Raw genomic sequence first — 26799 nt, 5'->3', positions numbered from 1 at the left:
TCCCCATATTTAGAGCTTGACACTCTACATGTCATTCTCTTTGGTTCTGTCTCCATGTATATTTTTTGCAGCGCATCAAAAGTGTGTTTGAACTCACCTGGATAGCTCAAGTTTAGAGCATAGATGAGGCCAAATAAGAGGTCACATCCATGCACGATCAATGGCAGCTCATTAAGCACCTCCACACCTTCAATAATGATGCCTCTGTCACATGGTGGCTTTAATGGATCCTCTTCCTTCCTGATGACAAACACAAACGCTATTGTGCACTGCTGGAGCCCTTTCTGCGTCATCCTTCTCAACAACCTGACAAAAGGCAAGACATTTATTGTACTCCCGAGTGTCAAGTGAATCAAGAAAAGTAAGTACCATTTCTGTTGTACTTATATTGTGTGTATTGTGCCGTATCTCATTAAATTCCATACTAGTATTTCTGCACTGATAGATAAGAGATATTTGTTATCATAGCATTGTTTTATGATTACGATTGAGTTGCTTGTTTGGTAAGTATGAATAGTCAGTCAATCAGGTGTTAATGGCTCCATGGTGAGCAGGCATGTGCACTGTGTGAGTGCTTGGTAAATGCTGTGTTTGACCAGTAGATGATGGTATTGGACCATGTAACTCAGCTTTTTGACTAATATGTTTGGATATTGGGTTGTTAACCTGGTTACTATTGCTGTATTGGCACATATGAGAATTGTGTATATTTTTCTGTTATGTGATTATGTCAGGATTGAATAATGTGCTTATTATTGAATCTAGAACTTCAAACATTCAACTTTATGGCAATAAAATACTGGTCCAAGTATTAATAACAGCTATCCTCTAAAAAGTTCTAACATCTGCTGTCACATAAAAAATATAAAACAGTACAGTAGCATACATACATACTTCAATTAAGATTCACTATATTATTTAAAACTTGCTCACTCTTGCATTGTGTAGATTAATGATGATTCACTCCCAGTCACTATTTGGCTTGGGCCGCCATTTATTTAGGCACTGGTGAACAAAACAGCAAATTAGCGTCCACAGCCAGCTCTCATTAACAAGCAGCTCAAGATGCACATGAGTCCAGAGACAGCAGACTGTCTGAGTTAACAGAATTACAATAAAGTGACAATGTACACATGTATAAAAAATATTACATGTACCTGGTGAACAAAACAGCAAATTAGCGTCCACAGCCAGCTCTCATTAACAAGCAGCTCAAGATGCACTGAAACAAAACGAAGCAAAACATATCTGACTTGCGGCTAATCAAATAGCTACATCAACTGGATTAGTCAAGACACATAACATTAAGCAGACAGAACATTGTAACTCCATGCAAGCTGACATTATGAAGATTTGTGACAGCCTGCTAGCTGTTTCAGATAAAATGGAGTACCTAGAAGGTCACTCTCATAGGAGCAATCTGGTATTTGACAGTATTCCAGAGCAGCCTGGGGAGACCTGGGTTGATACAGAGGGAATGATTAAAAATGTCCTCGTGGATAAGCTTCTTCTAAAGAAGGAGATAGAAATTGAAAGAGCCCACCGCATTGGGAAACCAGTAGCTGGTAGCAACAGACCTAGATCCATTGTGGCAAACTTTCTGAGATATAAGGATAAAGCTGATGTTTTGGGAAGAGCCAAAAACTTGAAAGGATCTAGGATCTACATTAATGAAGACTTCACTGAAGCAGTCCGTCTGAAAAGAAAGGAACTGCTCCCCGAAATGAGAGAAGCACGCGATAGAGGCGAAATTGCCTATTGACAAACTAACAATTCTTCCATGCAGCAGTACCCCAAAGCCACCTGAAAACATGAACATCTAATAGGTATACCTGCTAATGTGCATCCTTTCTATTTCACATACACGTCAATTAACAATCTACCTAAGGGTTTGATTTTTGCACACATTAATATTTGTAGTCTCAGGAATAAAATTCATGAACTCTCTTTATTTCTGCAACTAAACAAAGTTGACATTCTTGCTGTGTCAGAAACACATCTAGACAGTGATTTTCAAGAGTCAGAGTTGATCATTAATGGTTATTCCATATACAGAAAGGATAGAAATAAATTTGGAGGTGGGGTAGCAATTTACACTCGATGTCATTTTCCTTGTAAAGTCAGGTATGATCTTATTAAGGATAACATTGAAGCTATATGGATTCAAATTCATCTGCCACATTTAAAACCTCTTCTAGTTGGCTGTTGTTATAGAGCTCCTAACTCTAATGTGGAATACCTTAATACTTTGTGTGAAATGATGGACCATATTACAGAAGAAAATAGAGAAATATACTTGCTTGGAGATTTTAACATTGACTGGCTTTCTGAGAATTGTTCCCTGAAAAGTAAACTTAGGTCAATGGCTGACACCTGTGGATTAACACAGTTGATATCTCAAGCTACTAGAATATCTGTGAATCTAAATGGTGTTACTTCCTCAACTTGCATAGATCATATTTACAGTAACAACTCTGAGCTGTGCTCCAGACCTGTTTCAGTGCCAGTAGTTTTCTGCGACCATAACTTTGTTGCATTTTCCAGGAAAACCAAATTGCCTAAGGCAGGTGCTAAAGTTGTTCTTACTAGAAATTTTAAACATTTTAATAAAAACACCTTTCTTGCTGACCTTGAAAATACATTGTTGACTGACGTATGCACTATTGATGATGCAGAGCTTTCTCTGGATACATTCATGAATTATTTTATGGTGATTGCTAACAAACATGCTCCAGTGGTGAAATTTACAACAAAAACAATTAATGCCCCTTGGATTAATAATTCATTGAAAGAATTAATTGTACAAAGAGATAAAGCTAAGAAGATTGCTATCCTAACTGATTTAATTGATGACTGGAGGCACTACTGCAAGTTGAGAAATAATGTCACTAAGATAAATAGAGTTAGTAAAAGAGCTTATTATCAGAGGAGACTTGCTGATAGTGGTCAAGATAGTAAGAAATTATGGAATGTTCTGAATGAAACCATGGGTAGGAAAAAGTCTGTTAGTTCTTTTATTGAATCTGAAGGTGTTTATTTAACAAAACCTTTGCACATTGCAAATTATTTTAATGACTATTTCATTAACAAGGTGTCTAGAATCAGAGATAAAATGGGTTCTTTGGGAGTCTCTGTTTCTGAGGAACTCATTAGAAAACATATCATGAATGGTAAAAACTGCACTTTTGAATTCCAGCAGGTTGATGTTGTTACTATTGAAAAAATGTTAAAATCCTTACCGGAAAATAAATCAGCCGGCACTGACTGTTTGGATAGTAAATTGCTGAAGATCTCTGCTTCGCACATTTCTTCAGCAATTTGTCATATCTTCAATAGATGCTTAATCAGTGGCACATGTCCCAAATTGTGGAAAATGGGCAAAATAATTCCCCTGATCAAAGACACTAAATGTACATTTAGTGGTCCCAATAGTAGGCCTATTACCATCTTGCCTGTTCTAAGTAAACTGTTGGAAAAGATAGTTTATAAGCAGATCCAGAGTTACTTTTTTGACAATAATTTAATTTCAAATCACCAACATGCATACAGGGTCGGTTATTCTACCTGCACAGCACTGACACAAATGAATGACAATTGGCTAACAGCCATGGATAATTCTAGGCTTGTTGGCGCAGTATTAATTGATTTTAGTGCTGCTTTTGATCTGGTGGATCATGATCTGTTAATGAAGAAGCTCGACTACTATGGTTTTAAAGCATCCACTCTTATGTGGGTTAGTAGTTACTTGTTTAACCGAACACAAAAAGTATTTTTAATGGCACTTTCTCAGACAGTAGACAGCTTGAATGTGGACTTCCACAAGGTAGTTGCCTTGGTCCACTCCTCTTCTTGATATTCACCAATGATCTCCCATTTGTTTTAAATAAGTGTGATTTGACTATGTATGCAGATGATTGCACCATGTACTATGCTTCACCTTCTTGTGATAAATTGAATAATACCCTATCATCAGAACTTAATGTCATCTTCAATTGGATAGAAACGAACAAACTCAAATTAAATATATCAAAGACGGTCTCTATAATATTTGGATCTAATTATTATATGGCAAAGAATCCAATTCTGAACTTACAAATAGATGGTCAACTGATTCAACATGTAAGAAAAGCAAAGCTACTGGGACTCTGGCTTGATAACACTTTGTCTTGGTCTGAACATATAAATACGATTGTTCTGAAGATGGGAAGTGCAGTTTCTATGGTCAGGAAATGTGCACCTTTTATTCCTTCATCACTGCTCTGTCAAACAGTTTGTTCTCTGGTTTTGTGTCATCTGGATTATTGCTCAGTTATCTGGTCATCCGCGTCTAAACAGTTAATAAGAAAATTACAAGCGGCACAAAACAAGGCTGCCAGACTTATTCTCAACTGTTCCCCTTGGACAAGTACAATTCATATGCATTGCAATATGGGTTGGCTCTATGTTATTAGTCAATTTTTATAGTGTTGTGAAAAAACGATCTCCACATTTTCTTGCTCAAAATATAATTCACACCAATGAAATTCATTCATATTCCACAAGAGCTGCTAGCAATGAGCAAATAATTCTGCCATGTCCTAAATCCAATTTTTTGAAGAAATCAGTCTTGTATAGAGCCACAAGTTTATGGAATCTGCTCCCAAGATATATTCACGAAGCCAGGGACAATTTCAAGAGAAAACTGAGAGCACACTTGACGATAATTTGATTTAATTCATTTGTTGTAACTCTGTCATTTATTTTCTCTGCTTTCATCTTTTCTTGTTTTAACATACTCTATTTTTCAATTATGTATTTCTTGTTTGTATACTTTTTGTATTATGTTGTGAGGGTGGACCCCAGGAAGACTAGCTGTTCGCCCAGTTGTCAGCTAATGGGGATCCACAAACAAATAAACAAATAGTGTATACATAGTACAGCACTGTATAAGTTTGAAGTTTTTAATATTATTACCATTACCATTACTATTATCATCATTATTACATTACATAACTATGGTGATAATTACAGACAGGCAAGACAAGTGCATTTTTAAAATAATTTAATCCTAATACCACCACTTTTTTCTTTTTTTCTGACCCAAAAAATTATCCGATCCATGACTCAAAACCGTGATACGACCCCCCCCCCCAAAAAAATCCAGTATTTGTTCATATCGCAATATATATCGCAGGGTTAAAAAAAATCACAATGTCATTTTTTTCCAATATCGTGCAGCCCTAAAAAGAACTATAATTTTACAAGAAGAACACTCAGAAATTTTTAACATATATCAGTTTTATTTTCTGTGTTTCTTACTACTTAATTGTTACTATCTATGTATCTATTTGTATTGTTTTTTCTTTTCTTTTCCCTTTTTTATGTGTCTGTTATCTGATTTTTGTGACACTGAATTTATGAAGCATTATCAACACTGTTTGATTTTCAAGCGGTACAGTAATACTGTTAAGAGGGATGGGGCTCAGAAAGAAAAGAAAAGAAATCTGTACTTTATTAATCCCTTCTGGGGAAACTGCATGCTTTCAGTCTGTTGTTATTTTTTTTATACACACATAGATCTGTGAACAGATACACGTTTCCGGTTAAAAAGGAATCTCAATGAGTGCTGTTCTAGTCAATGGTTAATGGATTAAAAATAAAAAAACATTTGTTTATTTTCTAACTTACTCCACATAGATCATAAAACCATGATTGTAGATAACAATTGTCATTTTGTATAGGTTTTTTTCTGCAATTTCGCACAACCCAGGAAAAATTCATTGTTACATTATTGGCTTGGATTGATAGTACTACAAATTAAATGTGCTTTATTTGGAAGCAATTACTGACACGATTTATATGGCCAACTTATGGTATGGTTACACAATTAGATGCATGCCTACAGCCGAGGCTGGATCAGGGAGAAGGCCTGAATCCCCCGCCCCCCTTCCCCTTCGACAGGTTGTGTGTGAGATACTTACAGTAGGCTATACTAAGTAGACCCAGATAGCACGCATACGTCTCGCCGACGTCGGCCTCAGATCGTGCGTCGGCATTCTTCTCCTGACATCTGTAAATGCATCGGAGAAGCATCGGCCCATAGCGGGACATGGTTTGCCAGAGGGCGGGATTATGCGCGCCATATCAAAGTCGGTGATAGGTCGGCTGTGGATCGATACATTGCACGTTATCCAATTGGTGCCACTGTCAACGGAACTGAGAGCAGGCTTTGGAGACGGAGAGGCTACTTCATGTCAGCCAGGACTAGTCTTCAGGTAAGCTCACTTAACGTAAATATATAAAAGAAAATAGCTGTCTTATAAATATTTCATACAGGGTTAGCACGATAAGTCGGGATTTAGCAACATAAGTTGTTAAGCCCTGACTGGGTATGTTAGCACAGGTGAAGAGCCCAGATGCCGACTCCTAACAGGCTAGCTAGCTAGCTTAACAAACATTAGTTGCTTAGACCTGACCAGCAAATGTATCAACTAGCTCTAACTTCATTTAGCCATTGCTAGGTAGCCATAAGTCTTTCCAGCACGTGAACAGTCTCCATCTAGACAACAAATCAGTTTTGAATTTGGGAAAGGGCTTCAGTGTTTTTACAGCTTTTACAGCAGTTTTTACAGCAGAGTTAATTTTAGCAGTTAACTGGCAGCTAATGAAGGGAAGCTCTGCTCTGCTCCATTTGTCCATTTGGTGTAACATTTTCTCATAGTTCGGTATGGTTATGGACTATTGTTGGTGTGTTTGTACTGTAAGTGAAGTTAATATCCACTTCACGTAGGTGTGTGGAAAACACAACAGACTGCAGTTGTTTCTGTCATGTCCCTCCAGTCACCCCCCCCCCCCCCCCCCCTCTCCTGTAGAGCTGGCCGGAGATCAGCAGCTATCCGCGGTCAAGCCGGGGCTGTCAGACCACCCCACAAAATAATACACGCAAACTTTTTGTGGTTCATATTTTCAAGTCATGCTTTCTGCTGGTGCTTCATACAGTGTTGCCTGTGACACTGTATTAAACATGGGTTATTTGGAGGTCTTATTGTGGTGCTTTTTAACACGTTTAATAGCTAAAGAGCATAGGGCTAATACTATTAGCTACAGGTCTCTTATCAACTACGGTGGCTCTCTAAGGTCAGACAACGGCCGGGAAAAAAGGCACAGCTACGTTTTCCTTCCTTGGTGTGTCTATTTGTACGTGTTTATTTGTGAAGTATGGGTATAATATTGTATAGTATAAGTTAATTGAACAACCTGGGCTCATGTGTTTTGTCTTTTTCTCCCCTTTGCAGGCTCATAAGTCTGCCAGCAGTCCAGACCATGTTGTCCGTGTGCGTCTCACGACCGGCCACCTGTATGTTTTTATATGTTCTGTCTTGGTTATCTTTTCTGTGCTGGAGTTGTTTTGACTATGCAGTCCGAAATAAATGTATGATCATTAACTTGAATCGTTCGTGTCTCTTTATTTTATTACCACACTAAATTAGGAAGCTATTTTGATGGTCAAGCATATTGTTTTTTATTGTCATATTACCATATTCCTATAACATGTAAGATGAGATATTATGATAGATATTATGAGATATGAGATATTTGCTGATAGAATGATTCGACCTGAATAAATAAAGGTCATAGAAGCTCTGTAGAGGCTACACTGTGCAGCTTTGACACATCGGCCAAACATTGTCTGGAGAGCATTTTCGACCAAATGCCGACGTCTCTGCGACGTCTTCCCAATTAGCAAACGCTCTCCATATGATGTTGCAGCGATGTAACTTTATTCATTGTGCCGACGTCGGCAAGATGTAGGCGTGCTGTCTGGGGAGTTACCAGATGAGAGATACTTCTCTCGCCTAAATATATAGGCGATCTTTGGCGCAGAATTTAACCCCCCCTCACTCTTGAGCAAGTACTAGTAGGCCCTACATTACAGGTAGCAATGAATGCGCCTGGTTGTCTGGTTAAATTTTTAACAGTCATGATGGAAGACGTTAATTCTGAAACCCACAGAAAAATGGATGTCCAATACATAGCCTAAATGGCTAAATCTAATTTATTGAAAACAATACTTTGTTGATGATTTGCCTCCTTTATGCTGCATGGTATTGTCAATGCACCCGCCCTCTCTCTATTCTTCCACAGCTTGTCCGTTAGATGCCTCTCCCAGCCGCTCCAGCAGAGAGCCGGCCCGCCCCTCCCTCTCCTGTGCAAATGCAGGGCGCCCTTACTCCCCGCAAAAAAACGATTGGTGCCCATGCAATCCCAAAATGTGTTGGCATGATGTTGGGGCAGCATGGGCACGCAAAAAAAAAAAAAAAAAAAAATCCCATATCGCCCATATCAAAAACCACCCCTGACCACGAGTCCAGAGACAGCAGACTGTAACAGAGTACGGGACGCATCAGTGAAGTCTGCATGGGCTTGTGAGTGTGGCATAAAAATAGGAAATCTCTGTAGTACTTCATAGATCTCTGTAGTACTTCATACATCATAATAAAACAAAATAAGACAGTAAATAGCATAATAATTAAACAGACAAGTTTGTAACAATAAATTAAATTCAGTGCACCTTCAATAATAACAGTAAGAGAGCTTGTAATGGTAAGTGAGATCACCTACTTATTAAATCTGTTACACAAACACAAACAATGCAAAAGCATGCTGTCAAATTGTGCAACTTGACTGAAGATGCAAACACAAAAATGTATAAATAAGAATTTAGACTTACAGTAATTGCTGTATAACACATTGTTTGAGCAGTATAGTATATACCAGTGAATAGCCTGTCAAACTCAGAAGATAAACATTGTACTTCTTCCAACATGTAATCTAACTCCACAATCAAATGTGCTGACAATATGACACATGAACATGATTGATTTCATTTAAAATGTTACTATTTATGTGATACAAAAGAAGTTTTGCAGTATTGAGCAAGTACATACCTGATCAAGAACTTTCAGCACATTCCGTGTCTTCTCTCTGACAGCTCCTCTCTTGTTCCTGATGATCTCAATCAGCTTGCTGTGGTGCTTGTCAGGCCAGGAATCACAGTTGAAGTGGAACAGTAGTAATTCAGCATTGATCTATATAAAACAAAATATCAAAAGCAAATGTTATTACATTATATATTACATTAAAACTGTGCAATGTGTGAGATCACTGAAGTCAGCATCTGTTGGGTAGGGTTTGTACTTGTAAATCAGTGGTCTCTTGTTTGACCTATACACTGCATTTCCCTTTTCTAACTGCAGTTCAGAGTCATAGGAGAATGTTGGTATTGGAAACTATCTTGGCCACATCTGGGCTCTTGTAGAGGCAGAGCTGGAGGGTCAGGACAGGAGCTCTGTGTCATCAGTTTGAGTAGACTCTACACCATCACAGACAGGGATGGTTTGGCCATCAGCAGTTACTGGGATGACCTTGTTAGTTTCCAAATTGTCAAGTTCAGCAGTAGATGTCAAATTCACTAATGCATCTGCAGTGTCTGTTTTGGTACTGCAGTCTAAAATTGTCATTTAACCCACACATTTTCCTGACTTGATTGATGAGCTCTTCCGCTGTCTCTGGAATTCCACCAGGCAGAATTAGCTTCCTGGTGTCATCAGGATTTAAAATCACTCGCAACTTAGCTGGCCTTTTCTTTGCCATGTCAGCCCATCCAAAAGGATCTAGTAAAGACAAGAATAAAAACATAGTATTAGTCATGGTACAACATTGGCCATAACTTACAGCCAATTCATAGTCACAATTCTTTTCACAATAAATATGAACCAAATATGAATGAATGAATGAATGAATGAATGAATGAATGAGAAAGGAAATCACCAATATCTGTAAAAATCAAACTGCTAAGGCCTAATGTTACCTTCAAAAAACATGCCCATTTCCTTAGAATTGAATTAGGTCAGGAGCTATTAAAGGAAAAGGGGACATTCTTGGCAAACTGGGTGCATTTTTTCTGACAATTGAATTAGACTGATTAAACAAAAGCAAGTGAAAAAATTAGAATATTTCTACTTTTCCAAAACCTACACTCATTCATATACAACCTTATACATGTATGTATCTCTTCAGAAAGATGATGCATTGTCCACCAACCATGCAGTGAGCCAGAGGGTAGGGATCTGTCAGTTCTTGCACCCCAGCAATCCGTAGTTCTTTAGTAGCCGATATGACTAAGTTGTAGGCTCAATAAAGCTCCAGGTCCCAGGCACCCAGTTTTTTTACATTAAAAATTAGCGTCTCTTGTAGCACAATCATATGAACTACTTCACAAATCTCTGAAAGTCCAGCTAGCGACCCACGGGCTACCACCATTCCAGTCCTGTAGTTGCAGCTATTGTAGGATACATTTTCTGCAAGGTTCATAGTGTCCAAATGTGGGTGTTTCTCTTTAACCGCCAGTACAATATCCTCATTCAGAACATCAAGGGGAAGTGTTGAAAGATCAGTAACCTCCAAAGATGGCTTAGAAAATCCAGACGTGCAGATTATACGCAGTCTGAAATTGGTGCCTCTGGGCTAATGAATACAATACATTCTTGTAACAGTTTGTAGGACGGATTACTCTTTTAAAGAAGCTATGTTTTGCTTAAAATCTCATAGTCCATAGTGTAACAAAGGAGCCAAACTGGCAGATCAACAGGGGATAATGCTCCAAGTAGTGATGTTTGGGCCGAATTCTTTCGTGGGGAAAAACCTCTTGGAATACTGCCCTGTGTTCGTATATCTTTAAGTCTAGGTAAGAAATAGAGTCCTCGGTATGAGGTATGAGTGCAACAACAAGTTCTACTATGTCTTTATATTCACACAGGACCTGCCACGCTGGTTCACTTGAAGGAACTCTGGCTCCAATCAAGAGAGGAAGAAATCTCAACAGGCTCCAATTCTCATGTGCAGTTCCTCCAATTGTTATTTTTGTAGTGTAGGTGAGGGGCACAAGATGGGGGCGGTTTGTCTTATCAGTCAACTTAAATGTTGTTATTGCTTCATTCAAATAGGCTAATGTAACATTTTTTCAAAAACAGCAAAGTAAGACAAAGAGCAATCTCAACAGGGATAATTCCTTCAAACAGATCATGAGCTATATCTGAGGGAAAACTCTGTCACACTGAAATACAGCGCATACTTTGTTTTTACACCAAAATGACAATACAATGAATTTTCTTCGATACCTCTCAGATGAGAAGTATGAATTTCCTTGGTTCTTGAACAGAATGCTCCAGACTTGATGCTTTTGTTTGAATGTCTACATCTCCTGCTGTACAAAATCATCAAACATATTTACCTGATAAACTTCCCATGAAATCTGCAATACTGTGGAGATCTACTACACAATTAACAAAGCCTTTCACAGTTTTCCCCAACTTGGCAATAAACAGTCCTTGTTGTTGTAATGTAAAAAGATCATCTATTAAGTCAAAACCATAACACTTAATATCCTCACTACGAATAAGCGCAGCTAAATATATATTAGATAGTGATGAGTGACAACTAGCAGGGAAGTTTCCCAATGCCCAATATACGCCACAGATTTTGTGTTTTTTTTCTGGAGGTGCCAAGGGAATAGCAGATATCAAAATCATCTACATACAAAAAGAGTGAAATCACACACTCTTTTGACAACTGCAAATGTTCTTTATAGTTACTACCATCATAAAAGCATCTATACTGAATTTTATCAGATTGAATTTGATGGGGAGATTTCAAATTGATTGATAGATCTAGAAAATCTTGGCAACTTAGAATCTGCTGTAACAATTTTAGTATAGAGATGTACTGAAATGATTGTTTGTTTTGGGAGTCGAGCACAAATTCTGTAGGTTCTACAGTTTTAAAATGTTTTTTGTAGTACGCCTTTCACTTCCAGGCAGTGGAAAGTGGGCCACGACCACTAAAAGATGCTGTGATTGGATTCAACCCACAAATATATCTAGATAACTCTTGCAGAACAGTTTCATCTACTTGACAGTTGCCATTCTCTAAGTGGTGAGATATGGTTTGATGGATAAGAGGGACAGAAGCGGTGCTAATTAAATTTTCAGACTCTTGCAAAAGTTCATCAACAGCAACACTAGAAACAAGATAAATATGTTCCAGCTTCAGTAACAGAGAGGCAACTTTGAGCTCAACATTATGTGTCAAGTCATTTAAATCAAAACTTGAACCATCCAAATCCTCTGCACTTAAATCTGGGGGTTCAATACCAACACTATCAGAACTAGGGATGGGAATTGATAAGATTTTTACGTTTCAGATTCCATTTTCGATTCAGTTCTTTGTCGATTCTCTTATCAATTCTCATTTAGAAAAAAGGAGAACAAACAGGAAGCTAGATGTGAACTGGAGCAAGTACTGCCAGCCTCTGAGCCAGTCAGACTGGCTGTGTTCAAAACCGCAGACTTACCTACTACTCATACTAACTCTTTGAGTATGCAGTGTGTCTACACTGGCAGTATGCGATTTTTGAGTATGTGAGAAGTTCCCGGATGCATACTGCATTCGCCAGAAATGTTGAGTATTCATCATCAGCTTACTACTCACACTCAAATTACCCAGGATGCAATGCGACGTGACGTAACCGCGAACAGGACAGGAAAAAAAAAGTTGGATGAATTATATCATTATTATATATATAATTATGTAAAATTACCAAGCTGAGTAAGGTTAGATATAATTTTCCCTCCAATTTTTATGCTTGGAGGTATGTTATGTTAGCGATTTCTCATTGGATTTACATTTATTAAGAAAGTTTAAAAAATAAATACAATTTACATCTGACAACAAGCCCAAGTCGATAGCGACCATGATGTACCGAAGACGGTGGGCCGATCTTCGTCTCATAGCGGACAAGATTCTCCGCCGGTAAGGCATCATGACTGGTCAAATTCCGTTAACGGGACGAGATCAGTCCAAACGGCAGTGTCAAGCAGGATATATTGCGGGTTGGTTCGCTTCTTGTTTTCAAAGTAAAAGCACTATTTATCACCATGGTCTTTTGGTATGAGAAAGGGGAAAGGGGTGTTTTATTTTGTGAATATAACCAGAAGTGCGTTGCTCACTGCAGCTAGCTTAAATTTCGCCGAATTCGTCCGAACAAAATTGTAAACGGTTGGTATTTGGACAAATAAACGGCACACTCGGGATCTAAACGGCCACTTTCTCGCCTGATTTTTTAAAAAATCTCGATAAAGTGATATATTTAAAGAGTTTAGAGCTAAAGTGAAATCAGCTTCAGCCTGTTGATTTCGGCTCGGGTAGGAGCGCAATGCATTGTGGGTTATCATGCAGTACGCTGTAGTGTAAACGCTTTGCATACTGTCTGATGGATTGGGTATGCAGTATGGGCATGGAAGTATGTAGTAGTAAGTATGCGGTTTCGAACACAGCCTCTGTCTCTTGTCATGGTCATCTAAATGTAATGCATGAGAAGACATTCGTTTAACATGAACAGTAAGTAATAGCAGGTTTTACAATGAGGCAAATAGCGCTAACATGATAGGCAGTGTTAGTTAGTTACCTGCAGTATTAACTAGGGGTGCAACGGATCAAAAAACTCACGGTTCGGATCGTATCACGGTTTTGAGTCAAGGATCGGATCATTTTTGGGATCAGCAAAAAAGAACAAAGTGGTGGGATTAGAGTTAAATTATTTTAAAATTGCACTCGTCTTTGATCTTTGTCTGTCTGTAATTATCACAATAGTTATGTAATGTAATAATAATGATAATGGTAATATATTAAAAACTTCAAACTTATACAGTGCTGTACTATGTATATACTATACATATATTAGATCATTATACACTGTACAGTATAATACACAACTACACTCTGTAGTCTGGCTCAATGTCCCGCCTACAGCACAGCGCATCTGATTGGTTAGAAGTCATGATCAATCAATCAGCAAACACACTGTGTCACAGACGGGGTGAGACAGAGCTGCACCGGTGAGCAGAGGGGAGCTGTGTAGAAGTTAAGACAGCTGATATCACCAAAGTTTCAATAAACATCACAGTTTTATGATCTGTTTCTTTGGTGATAGCATAGTTACATCAGTGAAAAATGTTCTGGATTTCACTCGAGGCGATGTGATGGCTTTTAAATCAGTCGCTCTTCACAGAGATGTGCTGCACACAGCAGCATCTGTCCTGTCTTTTCACTGCAACTCTGCATTGAGATTTCAGGCATAACAACTTATACAAAAGTAACAGTGACAGTAAAACTATGATGCTCACATGTGGTCTGCAGATCACATGCATGCCGAACCGTAGAGGGTGATCCGTACAGGACACAGGTCAACTGCGATCCGTGGCAACTCCTAATATTAACAGCAGAGGACGTGCTAACATTGCCGCTGCTTCTGGGTTGAGATTCACTCCAGAGCGGATCGAAAACGTAAAATGTTTCTACATATTGGTAGTATTTTCTCCCGTTGATGAAATATCCACTTTGCAAGTATTAGGGCTGGGCGGTATGACAACAATTTCATATCACGTTTTTTTAAAAAATCATATCTGTTTCACGGTATTTGACGGTATTTTTTTTTTTCATGCAACAGTGTTCTTACCCACATTTTCTTCTACTGAGAACAGAATTACTGCAGTTGATTGTCTTTAAACAGCCCATTTTACTGTCATAAGGATTGTATCATGTTTTTTTCATGTCCAGACAGGTAAAAGCATGACCCCTTCAAAGTATGGTTACCATCACATGGATGACTATACAATTAAACGTCCCCACCCACGCTAGTCGGCACCAGAAATACTAGTCGTTTAAAATATTTAAAAATGAAATATTTGTCAACATTTCATTCATACATGATGCCAGTTATCTGTTGCCGCACGCCACTAGTCGGGGCTGCAGCGCTGTCAGAGAGCAGCCCCTCTCACCCAGCATGTATGAACTGATCACCGTGGCAACACCAGATGTTTACATCAGCGAAGTCGGACAGATGAATGCAGACTGTGACAGAATAAGCTGATATATATTCACTCGACTGGAGAAATGTGACCACATTAAGCACAGACACAGACATAAACCTGCAGGCGGAGCTGCTGCTGCTGCTGCTTCTACTAGCTGCTTACGTTAGCCACACTGTGTGTCAGGCTGACAGCTAACGTTAGCCACACTGTGTGTCAGGCTAGCTCTGGGTCCTTTACCTGCAGACACTGTGACCCTCTTCAGTCTGAAAGGTGAAGCATAAGTGTGTAAGGTTTGTATTGCACAGCGCGAAGTAGCGCACATTTCAGCGGCATTTCAAGTACGATTTGGCGATTGTTGACTGATTAACATCTTCAAATGGCTCTTAATACACACAGTATTTTTTTGGACAGTGTTTAACATTATAAATTAATCAATTCTGCCTTGTGTTTTTTTAATGACTATTCTAAATTAAACTTTGCATCTAATCAACAGAGAAATTAGTTGCCATGGAACATCCCTAGTACACACGCTCAAGCAAGCACGCCTGTGGCGTTGGTGTGCAGCAGTGAAATGGGTCCCCGCTGAAACACTTTGCCGCCGTGCACATTCCGGACGTTGTTTGGGCTATTCACCAATATGGCGGTATATGAAAAATTCATATCATAACAAAAATAAAGACCGGTTTTCGGTACGAACCGGTATACCGCCCAGCCCTAGCAAGTATTGCAAGTTGCCCTGTTGTCATCCTTTCTCATGAAATGTAACCAAACTTTCAAGCGTTTGTACCGCTTGGGCGCCATGATTCCTGCTGGCTGCACTGGTGAATGATGTCGCCACACATGTGCGTGGTGACGTCATTCGCGCCCTCTGGAATCAGTAAGGGAATCCATTACAAAATTGGCAAATGATTCCAAAGAATTGAAACACTGGGAACTGGTTCTCAACAAGAACCGGTTTTTGATTTCCACGCCTAACCAGAACAATCACTTTCAACAGAAAAACCTAAACTTGACCCGTTTCTCTATTTCAGGCTTCAAGTCATTTACTGAGCATTTCTTATGATTTCTGCTTCTGTGAGTTCGAAATAAACCATAAACATCTGTTCTATACCGACACCCCTGAAACACACAATCAACTGTTTCACAACTGTTTCACTATTTTTCATAAGCTGAGCTAAATGTTGAAAATAGTCTGTTAAAGTCGAATGTTCATTGCAGTTGCATAAGAGATATTTAAATGTGGTCAGTTCAGTTTGTGAGGATGGCTGATGAAATCTTGACAAGTGGGTCAAAAGTGCCTTCCAGGTTTTGCTGGTACATGGACAGTTTAAATGGATAGGAATGGTGGCATCCATAATGTCTGTGTTTAAGCTTATAATGTTTAAGAAACTCAGATCTTCGTGACACAGAGGCACCACAGTCTTTGCATTTCCACATTAACTGGAAAACCGAGAAAGAAATAGAGGGCCCACCTTACCCAGTTGCCAGTTAATACAATTTACAAAATGCAGCATTCTAGATGGTACATTTGCATTTAATCTACAGTTGTTATCAAGTTACTTCTTCAACAGGAAAGCAACAGTTAAAAGCTGACAGATCTTAATTTCTAATTATATTAATTCAGAGTATTTAAAAGTTGTATTAAAATGTAAATCTTTTGAATTGATTACACTATCCTGAAAATCTGCAGATACTCTGCAATAATTTAAAAGCTGGAGTAAGTGGTCATTTTTATGAGACACAAAAAAATGATTTTTTTTTGGCACAATAACTGCAAGCACTATAACATTTTTTTTTTTTGGGCTTTTACCTTTATTTTGATAGGGACAGCTGAAGATATGACAGGAAAGGGGGCAGGGAGAGGGGAACGACATGCAGCAAATGGGTCACAGGCGGGAATCGAACCAGCGACCACTGCAGAGGACCAACAGCGCCAACACATATGGGGGAAATGCTCTACCAAGTGAGCTATGGGAGCATCCCCAGATCAATTTTTAATGTTATTTAAAACTGCATGAAATTATTTTCATTTTTTTACTGTTATTGTCTGGTAAAATTAAGGTATTTTGTTTGCAATTAGTAATAAATAAAAAAAATGTAAAATAAATAAATAAATAAATAATGTCACATAACCATACATGAAACTTATTTCCACAGTTGTTCATTTTGGGACTTACCAATTGCAGTCTTTTCAGGAGCAAACCTGTAAACAGCAATAAAAGAATTCACATTAAGTTTTTGTTGGGACAGTTAGCATTATCAATAATTGTCACTACAGACTCCAATTTAAGGCCACAAATAAGGCCTTAGGAAAACTGGTATAGTGCTGTATTGTCTTGTACTGACAGAGACATGTTTCTTTTTTTTCTGTGGATTCTTTGGTACTGGGTCGCACAGAATTAATATAATATTAATTGTCTATATTTTATTTATATTTAGTCTGCATGGTATTTTATTTGGGAAAAACATTACTTAAAATATGCTTTGGCTCTTAAACTGCCTATAACATCCCATGACAATCCAGCCTGCTAAAAGTGACACACAAACAACCAATCAGCTAACAAATGTGCTCCTTGCCTAGCTCACTGAAACAGCCAATCATATCCTTGAATGCTCCGAGTGACAGGCAAATGGCCAATCATTTAACAGCTATGTAGTTTGGTCGCAGCACCGTTGCCATGTGTGTTTGTTGACATCAGAACAGCATATAGGGAGAACATGAGCACTGAGCAACAGGAAATTACAAACAAAAAAGGTGTGTGTGTGTGTGTGTGTGTGTGTGTGTGTGTGTGTGTAACAAGTAGACTACTATTGTGCATCTGCCCCAATTCTGACACAGGGGCAGCAATAATCAAGTAACGGTGAACATAGCAGAAACCCAGCATCATAACAGTAAACTCGCAATAAACTCCCTCACATTATCGCACAGTTTCAGTCTCCCCTTTCTCTTTGGTGTCCACTCCACACTCCGTGTTCACAAACCTGCACTGGGATATGCATTCACTGACCCACAATCACTCGCTCATTCACCTCGGACATTCCCTCACCCCACCCGGGTCTATTTTGAAACCAGTCGGTGGTTCAAAAAACATTTGTTTAGCCGACACGTTTAATTGCCGTCGGGAGGAAAAGGGGTGCAAAATAAAATGGCTAGACTCAAGTTAATGCTGAAAATCAAGCGAGATGCGGCTGTGAAAACATAGCGGTGGGTGAGAGAGAGGTAACACAAGACTTTGCACTTGTCACCCGGTTACATTATGTCATACGTATTAAATACAAGTTTTGATAAGTTGTCCGTTTTACCCCAAATGTTTAGGCCTCTTATAGTAACGTGCATTTCAGTTGATAACGTGTTCACAGAGTTTCACCATCTTCACTTCACCGTCTTCGCCTCACCTCTACTGCAGGGACAACTCGGTGTCTGTGTGTGTATGCAGCGTGGGCCTGCCTGCAGCAAGCCCACCTGAAAAAAAAAGACATGCCTGGGCAGACCGCTCCCGCTTCTACTTTACCATATTCAAGCAATATAGTAAAAGGGGCCTTATCACACTAAATGAGCGTAATCATGACATGACTATACAATATCATCAGCAATGACATTAACTTTGCACTTGTCAAAAAGAAAGCAATGAAAGCATCACCCTCTGCATGTTAAAGGAATGCAAACAACCTGATTTAGTAAGTGTTAGCATTAGCGCACAAAGCACAAAGACAGTCTTCAAGATAATTTTAATAGTCCATCCTGCAAGCCCACATCACCTCTAAAACAGCACAATTTTGAATTCTTACCTTGTTTTAAAGAGTTTCCAGGCACGACAGATGGTCAACACTTCCCATGCGAGGGAGCAGTAATGGCGGACTGCAAAGTCTGAAAGAGCGGTCTGACGTGACGTCACATAGTCACGTGACATGAAATCTTCTGGTTTGAAGTGAAAATACTATTTAATAAGAATTGTTTAATTTAATTTTGTCCATGGGGAGTGTCATTTGCTTTGAAGCAAACCAAAAAAATCAGGTTTAACCTGAAAACCAGTGTACACACCATACATCATGCTGTAACTACTCCTGCTGTAATGTAAATACTCAAGCTACTGGGGAGCCATTGGTGCTATTTAACTAGTCTCGCTAATTGGTGGTGCCTGATGAGGAGAGACAGAATAACAGAGCTCTAAATGTGCATAGGAAATAACAACAATGGCTGATATAATGTTTCCAAAAAAAAAAAAGTCAATTCCCATGCACACTTACCACCTATACAGTGATTTATTTAAAAAGTGCAATGTTTCAGTCAAGCACCTTTCTCAAGACATAAAGTGACATGCTTCATTTCAGCCCATTATTACATAATTGTCCACAGCAGTGATGGAAACGGGTCTTTAGTCACATGCAATTGCTTATTCTAACTCCTAAACTTTCAAAATATATAGCATCCATAAACATCTTATCACCACTAAATAGAGGGAAAAATAAATAACAATAATTATAACAGTAATAATAAATTAAAAAAAATGATGATTGAAATGACATATAATGATTCAACTACAGATGATATTCAGGTCAAAGTGAGCCATCTGTTATAAGGCAGTTTTAGAAAAATAAGACACAATGTGCAGCTTTATTTAGCCAAATCATAATGTAATATAGGAGACAACAAGCAATGACGTTGAGTGATGACATTGAGCGCTACAAGGAATATCGCCCTGATCTGTATGTGGGAAGACTGGGAAACAAATTTCCTCTAATAAAGGAGGAAGGAAGGGACATCCTGCCTGCCTGCCAGGTCAGCACAGCATGTTTTAGCAGATTAAAGGTAAGTGCTTGCTCTTGGTGGGAAAATTATACACAGTATGGTTGCTGCCTTCTCTATATGCAAACTGCCCTCAGATATCTTCTCTCATGATTTTGTCTTGTATAAATAAAAGTGAAAAGTTAAAGATGTAGTTGTGATCTCCATGACAATAATCCACCTGTTGTCAGACAAAGAGATACTAACAGATAGTAACAAAAACATACAGATGATCATAATATAACAAGTCAATATATAAGACTGTTGCTGTTTGGTGACGTTTGGCAATTTGACTGTTTGAGCTTTGAGTTTTGTACCTGCTGAACCAGAAGAAGAAAGTCCTGGACAGAAATGAGGCATCTTCTTCTGGACATTGATTCTAAAAAAGGAAAACTTTTTAATTACAGAAATCCAAATTGAACCAAACATCTTTTAATAATAAGATGGTTTAATAAAGTGAAAACACAGATCAATTAAAAAGCACAAAACTGCATGATGATTCCCTGTCATTCTGTGAGACCTGAAAGAGGTGATGTGTATGTTACTTGGACATAGGTGTGTGTGAGGCCTGGGGATAGGTTTATTACTTGCACATATGTCTATGGGAAACTGAGGTGCCTGTTGGGTGGACACAGGTGTGAGTGTTACCTAGACCTAGGTGTGTGTGTTACCTGGATGCAGGTGTGTGTTACCTGGACATAGGTGGGTTTTTGAGAGAGCGGACGGCGGTCTGAGAAGCAACTGAGGACGAGCTCAATGAGTTGGAGGGAAAAACAGATGAAGAATGATGCAAAACGGAATCCATCTGATGAAAACCCCTGAAACATGTAAGATAAATCTTTTTTCAGGTTTCATTCAGTAGAACAACCTAGATCTATCAACCTAAGAAAAGAAATATAAGAAAGAAAAGTCAGGTACAGACTGCATCCATCAGTCCTGATACTACAGAATTCCAAACTTAACTGGAATTCACTGAAGATTTTCTTTGCTGTTAAAATAGTTAATAACCAGAGAAAATACTTTTACTTGTTACATTCTTTAGTTTCCTAGAATGACATTTTTATATTACAGAAGCTAGGATGACTTTTTATAAATGTTTTATAAAAGTTTCTGGACTAACATAACTCACAGTGGAAAAGGTTTTGAACTCCACTGAATTCCACATTTTTTAGTAATTCCACATGAATCAGCAGGCACCTGCTGACTGTCCATGTGCTTTCAAAAAACAAAATCTATTTCCACTGGAGTCCATAGAGACATACTCTTCCATCATTTCCAGGAAATGTTGCATGTAATTAGCAGCTACATGAAGAATTCACACACACACGCACACACATACGTACACACGCACACACACACGTACACACACACACACACACACACACACACACACACACACACACAGTTATATTCACACATCCATAGGTTGGTACATTTAGCCCTGAGTTCCAGCCTGGTGTGAAATACTGCAGCTGAAAGACAAGAAAAGCAGTCAGATGTAAAGTCGGATAAGCATTACTCAGAAACAGACTGAGCAGATCAAAGAATATCTGGATCAGTCACCAACAGGCAGAAACAGAACAACAAGACATAAACAAACAGAAATAAACAGAGTCGAAGAAGAAATAAGCCAGTGGATAAATTGGCAGACCTGCAGGTACAGCAGACCTCCAAATCCACCCACTCTGATTTTCTGGTCTGGTATTGTGCCCTGCAACAGCATTTTTCTTGAAAATAGACCAACTAATGACTGCTGTAGGATGCCATTGTCAAGCTGTGTGCTAGAACCAAGGACAACAATTCTGTCCACTATAGACAAGATAGACACTGCTATCCAGGCTGTTTTATTTGTCTATAGCCTGATTCATAGCTGCTAACTGGGTAATCACAGCCAGGACAAGCTCTATTGTGATGAGTTCATGAAGACACCAATGACTCCTAGTCCCTGGAGAAGGAAAGTTCCTGTGATAGCTTAAGACTCCAAACTCCCTGCAGCAGACCAGAGACAGCAGCTGAGGACTGAAACAAAGGTCTACTGGTGAATCAGGATCAGCTCCCTCTGAACCACTCCAGTTTACATCACTGCTAAATCTGCACCAGTCCACCAGCTGCAGCTCTCAGCAGGAGGCTGATCAGTACCTCTATCCACACCTCCATCCAGGAATCTGGTTCCAGTCAGTGCTATATAGAGGAGACCTGCTACATTTGAATCCTGCAGCAGAGATTTAAGTCTTAACAGCTATTGATGATTTTACCTGATCAATAATCTGCTCAATGTCAACCTTCAGAGGAACGAGTGAGCAGAGACTCAGAAGAGTCCAGAAGAGGAAGAGGAGCACGGACGAACGGCTTCCCTTCATCCTATCAACCTGGATTATTACAACAGCAAGACCCTGGGGAGAAGGAGGAGTAGATAAGTTGTTGTTTTATACTGTTATATTGTTAATTATTCTTTTATTTTTATTTCAATTTTAACATTTGCTATTTATTGTATATAGTATTGTATGTATCGCATATAATATGATATTTTGCTTTGGCAACATGTTTGATCTAAAACATCATGCCAATAAAGCTGATTAAATTGTAATTGAATTGAAATTGAGTTGTTAGGAGAAAGGAGAGAGAAGAGGAGAGATGAGGAGGAGAAGGTGAGAGGGAGGAGGAAAGAGTAGGAAGAGGAGAATTGTATGATTGCTTCTAGATTACCACCCTTGGGACCCACTGGTGGATGTAAGCTGTTGCCATGGTAAACAGTATGAACGAACAGTGACATACTAGAGTGAGGCTCCGTATCAGTGGACCCATCAGGATCAATAGATGGTTCTGGATCTCTTCCTTTTTCTTCACCAGGAAGTACAAAAGCTCCAGAAGACCAAACAAAGCCAGACTGAGAGCCAAGAGCTGAAAAGAGTCCACAGAGACCAGAATTAGACCACAAAGTCCAGGTTTAGACCAGACACAAAAAACAAAACAAAACAAAAAACAAACAAACAAAAAGGTTGCAGGTTTAGTAGCAGGTTTAATAGTTTATTTTACAAGAACACCTGCAAAAAGTAATACATGAAACATAAGGGTCATGCAGATATGTAAGTGCTTATGTTTTACACTAAAGCATTTATAATTCATTATTATCATCAGCAATAATATACAGGAAACTAAATATAAATTTAAATTAGGATAGAACAAAATCAACCAAACGTACTGGGGGAAAAAAATCCCCTCAAAATAAACATCTGGACAAATGGTCTAAATCGATTGGCTTAAAGAATTTAAAGACCTGAATTTTTAGTGGAATGGATGTATTACGCTGGGTGGCATATGATTCAGAATTCACACCAGCTAAATTTGACAATGGATTTAAACTTTGGACAAATGCAGGCATGACTTCATACTGTACGATCTCCAATAAAGGTTTAGCTATGTTTCAACAACTCTCAGAAACATGTAATTTAGGGAAACATGATTTCTTCAGGTATCTTCAATTGAGTAATTTTGAAACAAATATTAAAACAACTGGAGAGAAAGGAATGAGTTTGATCAAGATATTTATTGATGTATATAAAGGTAATATTAACTAAATTTTTATGCTTGATCCTAATTGTCCATTATTATTACAATTTTGCCCAACTACTGGCTGCCCAGTCCATTTTACAATGCTGGTATTACAGCTAATAGACCAGCAATCAGAAGAAGAAAAGATGGTTAAAAAATAAGGTTGGTAACCACCATTGTGACACCTGTTATCTCTGTCTGCAGGTTAAGGTTGTGTCTGGCTATGTCTAACTGACTCCATAGTACACTCCTCAGGAACCAACCAACCAACCAGGAACTGGGTTAGTCTAAGCACTGTATTTTTTTACCGTCTTGCTGCAGCAGAGTTTGGACAATGGGATGACACCTCGGTGTGGGCGAAGCTGCAGGTACAGCAGATAAATTGGTGAACAGATCCACAGGTAAACACAGGGGAACCATGCCAGTATAGTGTGCTGGAAACACTGAGTCAAATGCGGTTGGGAGGTATACCAGGTCAGGTTCCAGTCCTGAAACCAGAAAACCAGCTGAGCGATGTGCAAACAGGTGAGTGATGGGTAACCAGGTGAACAGGTAAGTGACATGTAAAGAGGTAAACAGGTGAGTGACGTGGAAACAGGTAAACAGTAGGAATTTATATTTTTCCTGAAAATGATAAATAAACTTTTTAAAGGCATAACTTCAGCTAAACCCTGGTCATTTCAAGCAACACTAAAGGCCCTGTCTTACACTGATCTAAAGTGCAAGTGGAAAGCAGTGGATTTAATTTAGTTAAGGTGTGTCCAAATCCACCTTTACCATCTTGTTCCATGGGCCCTGCCCCAGCCCTGTCCCTACCTTCAATAATTCACCAGCGAGTTTAGGCCAAACATGCAATAAACCAGTTAGACAGTCAGCACTTATCACCTTCAAGAAACAGGTGCACTAGGAGCGCAAGCTGTGTCTGCATGACAGCCAGGAGGAAACAAGGAGAAAAGATTTAAAGCAAGAAGACAGATCTCCTGGTTCGAGATGTGAAAGCACGAGCGAGCAATATATGGAGGTGACAGTATGCCTTCAAAGCAGCTTCATGTGTAAACAGTTTATTTTGCATGAATGTCTGCAAAAAACAATATCATATGAACCGCAAATGCCATGCAGATATGTAACTGGTTATGTTTTACACTGAAACACCTTGAAATTGTGTTGTATTTTAAAATTTGTTATCATCATCATCATTATGTGCAAAATTATGCACGGGTATATCCAACCAGCTCTGACAGAAGCACACAGAGCTTTTTTCTCCCTGAGTTGGGCCGGTTTTGTGCTGTCAGATATTACGTCTTGTTCATTTTGTATGTTATAGAGTCATTCATTCATTTTCTGTAACCGCTTATTCCCGAAGGGGCTGGAGCCTATCCCAGCTGACATTGGGCAAGAGGCGGGGTTCACCCAGGACAAGTCACCAGTTCATGGCAGGGACAGACAACCACTCACACTCACAGCCACACCTACAGGCAATTTAGAGTCACCAATTAACCAACGCTGTTAACTTCAAAATTTACACTGTATTGGTAGAAAATATGTTCAAAGGACACTTCACTAATCCACACTCTTGTATTCTATGTCTGCTCTGTTGGTGTGAGCCAAAGCTGTGAGTGCGAGCCTCCTGTAATAACAAAGCAATAAATAGCAGGCTAGTAAAATCAATGACAGTTAAGTTAACAGAACATTTTTTTATTTTTACATAAGCATTTGTGCATTAATATATGGGCAATCCCACACACACACATATCCGCTGCATGTTTTATGACAGGAAAGTGTTGGCCAACGTTTTTCTGAATATATTTATAAAGCTATGTGTTTAAAAAAGATAAATAAATAAACTACTTTTTCCTGTTTCCCATCATTATATTTCCCAGAAAAAGGGAAATGGGAGAATCACGTTTCCCGTGACTAAACCCTAGTAAACAGGTCAGTGACATTTAAACACATAAACAGGTGAGTGACGTGTAAACAAGTAAACAGGTCATTAATGTGTAAACAGGTGAGTGGTGTGTAAATTGATTTTAACAGATGACATTACATCACCCCAATCCTGTTCTCCTGTGTGTTAGAGAATTGATTTTAAGATTTTACTGATCATTTTTAAAGCCTGTTTGGGTCTGGCCCCTAGCTACATAGCTGAAATGTTAGCCCCTTATGAGCCAGTATGCAGCCTTAGATCCTCAGACAGTGCCCTCCTAGTTGTTCCAAAATCGAGGCTTAAGCCTAAAGGTGACCGTGCTTTTTCCATCAGGACCCCTCAACTTTGGAATGACCTGCCTGAGGAGACAAGGCTTGCAGAATCAGTGGCATCTTTTAAATCACTTCTTAAAACCCATTTTTATAGACTTATTTTTATGTAATGTTATCATCTCTTTTTAATATATTTAATTTTATTCTTTTATTTGTACTTATTTATAATGACATACATGATGGTGTCTTATTCCATTCCTGTCATTATCTATATTGACTCGGCATCATCATGTTATGTCTCTGTGATCTCCTCTCTATATATTTTAATTTATTCATATCGTCATGTGTTATCTCTTTTAATGTTTGGTATTGTATTACTATGTTTTAGTGTCTTTTGTGTTTTAGTGTCAGGTAAACAGATGAGTAACATGTAAATAGGCTATTGATGTGTAAATAGGTGAGTGACATGTAAATTAATTAGTTCAAATCACATATTTATTAAACTGATGTTTAATGAGAAACTCACCCAGAGAGGATCCAGACCATTCACACTGCATAAATCCTCCATTTATTAAAACAGCTCTTCTTATAATTGTTTAAATCCTCAGTTTCTTCCTCTACTTCCTCCTTTTTCTGTTTCTTTTCTTGTAAAGTTATGTTAGATTTTCCAGAGAATCCTGCTGCTGCTCAAAGTTTCTGTCAGATACAAACACTGATGTGAGAATACACTCAGTTTCTCTCTCTCTTTCTCTCTCTCATAACATCAGACTCAAACTCTTTCTCTCTCACTCTCTCACATAAACTCAGTGTTTTTCTCTCTCCCTCTCTGTGCCTGGACGTTCTCAAACAGAAAGAGTTCTGTGGAGATATGGAGATATGTTAGAAACACAAGACAGATTTGTTGTAATATCAAGCTCATTTTTTTTCAGCAGTTTTATCAACAAGGATGTTTTGTGAGGAAAAACATCTCACTTTTAATGCACCTGGTATGAAATGAAAAAGCATGTTGAGCTGGGGTGGTGTTCTGTTAAAAGGTGTGATTGGTCTTTTCTATTGTTATATAAGGTGGAGATACGACAGAGAATTCTAGTCTTGCAGTTCAGTTTTTACTGTAAATTTGTTTTAAAATAGTGTATAGATATGTATAGTGGTACAAAAACACGTGTCTATCAAGAGCTGTTGAGTACTGACATGTGTCCTTTTTTTACATGCATTTATTTATGATAATAATATAATAATTTAAAAAATGTTATTTTTAAGTTAGTTAATTTTAAGTTATTTTTCAACTTTTCAACTAATAATAATGTTCAGGTAAAAAATAAAAATTGAGCAAAATCCAGTATAGGTCAGTTTGAG

General features: G+C 38.5%; 1 protein-coding gene across 1 annotated transcript in view; it reads right to left on the bottom strand.

Annotated features, from left to right (window-relative positions):
- LOC146326257 (multidrug resistance-associated protein 1-like) overlaps nt 1-26189 on the bottom strand; it is a 144810-nt gene extending 118621 nt beyond the window's left edge. The window contains exons 1-6 of the mRNA XM_084722018.1: nt 25970-26189; nt 23556-23735; nt 22471-22596; nt 21951-22088; nt 20388-20513; nt 20013-20074 (exon numbers count right to left, since the gene is read on the bottom strand). Coding sequence (XP_084578144.1) covers nt 20013-20074; nt 20388-20513; nt 21951-22088; nt 22471-22596; nt 23556-23735; nt 25970-26011 — 674 coding nt within the window. The 5' untranslated portion in view covers nt 26012-26189. The remainder of the gene's footprint in view (nt 1-20012; nt 20075-20387; nt 20514-21950; nt 22089-22470; nt 22597-23555; nt 23736-25969) is intronic.
- Nucleotides 26190-26799: the final 610 nt, after the last annotated feature.

The sequence above is a fragment of the Lutjanus erythropterus genome, chromosome 6 (genome assembly GCF_056507025.1).
Source record: "Lutjanus erythropterus isolate fLutEry1 chromosome 6, fLutEry1.hap2, whole genome shotgun sequence".
Classification (NCBI taxonomy): domain Eukaryota; kingdom Metazoa; phylum Chordata; class Actinopteri; order Lutjaniformes; family Lutjanidae; genus Lutjanus; species Lutjanus erythropterus.
Note: the sequence above shows the minus strand (reverse complement) of the source record. Positions and strands in the feature narration are given on the sequence as shown.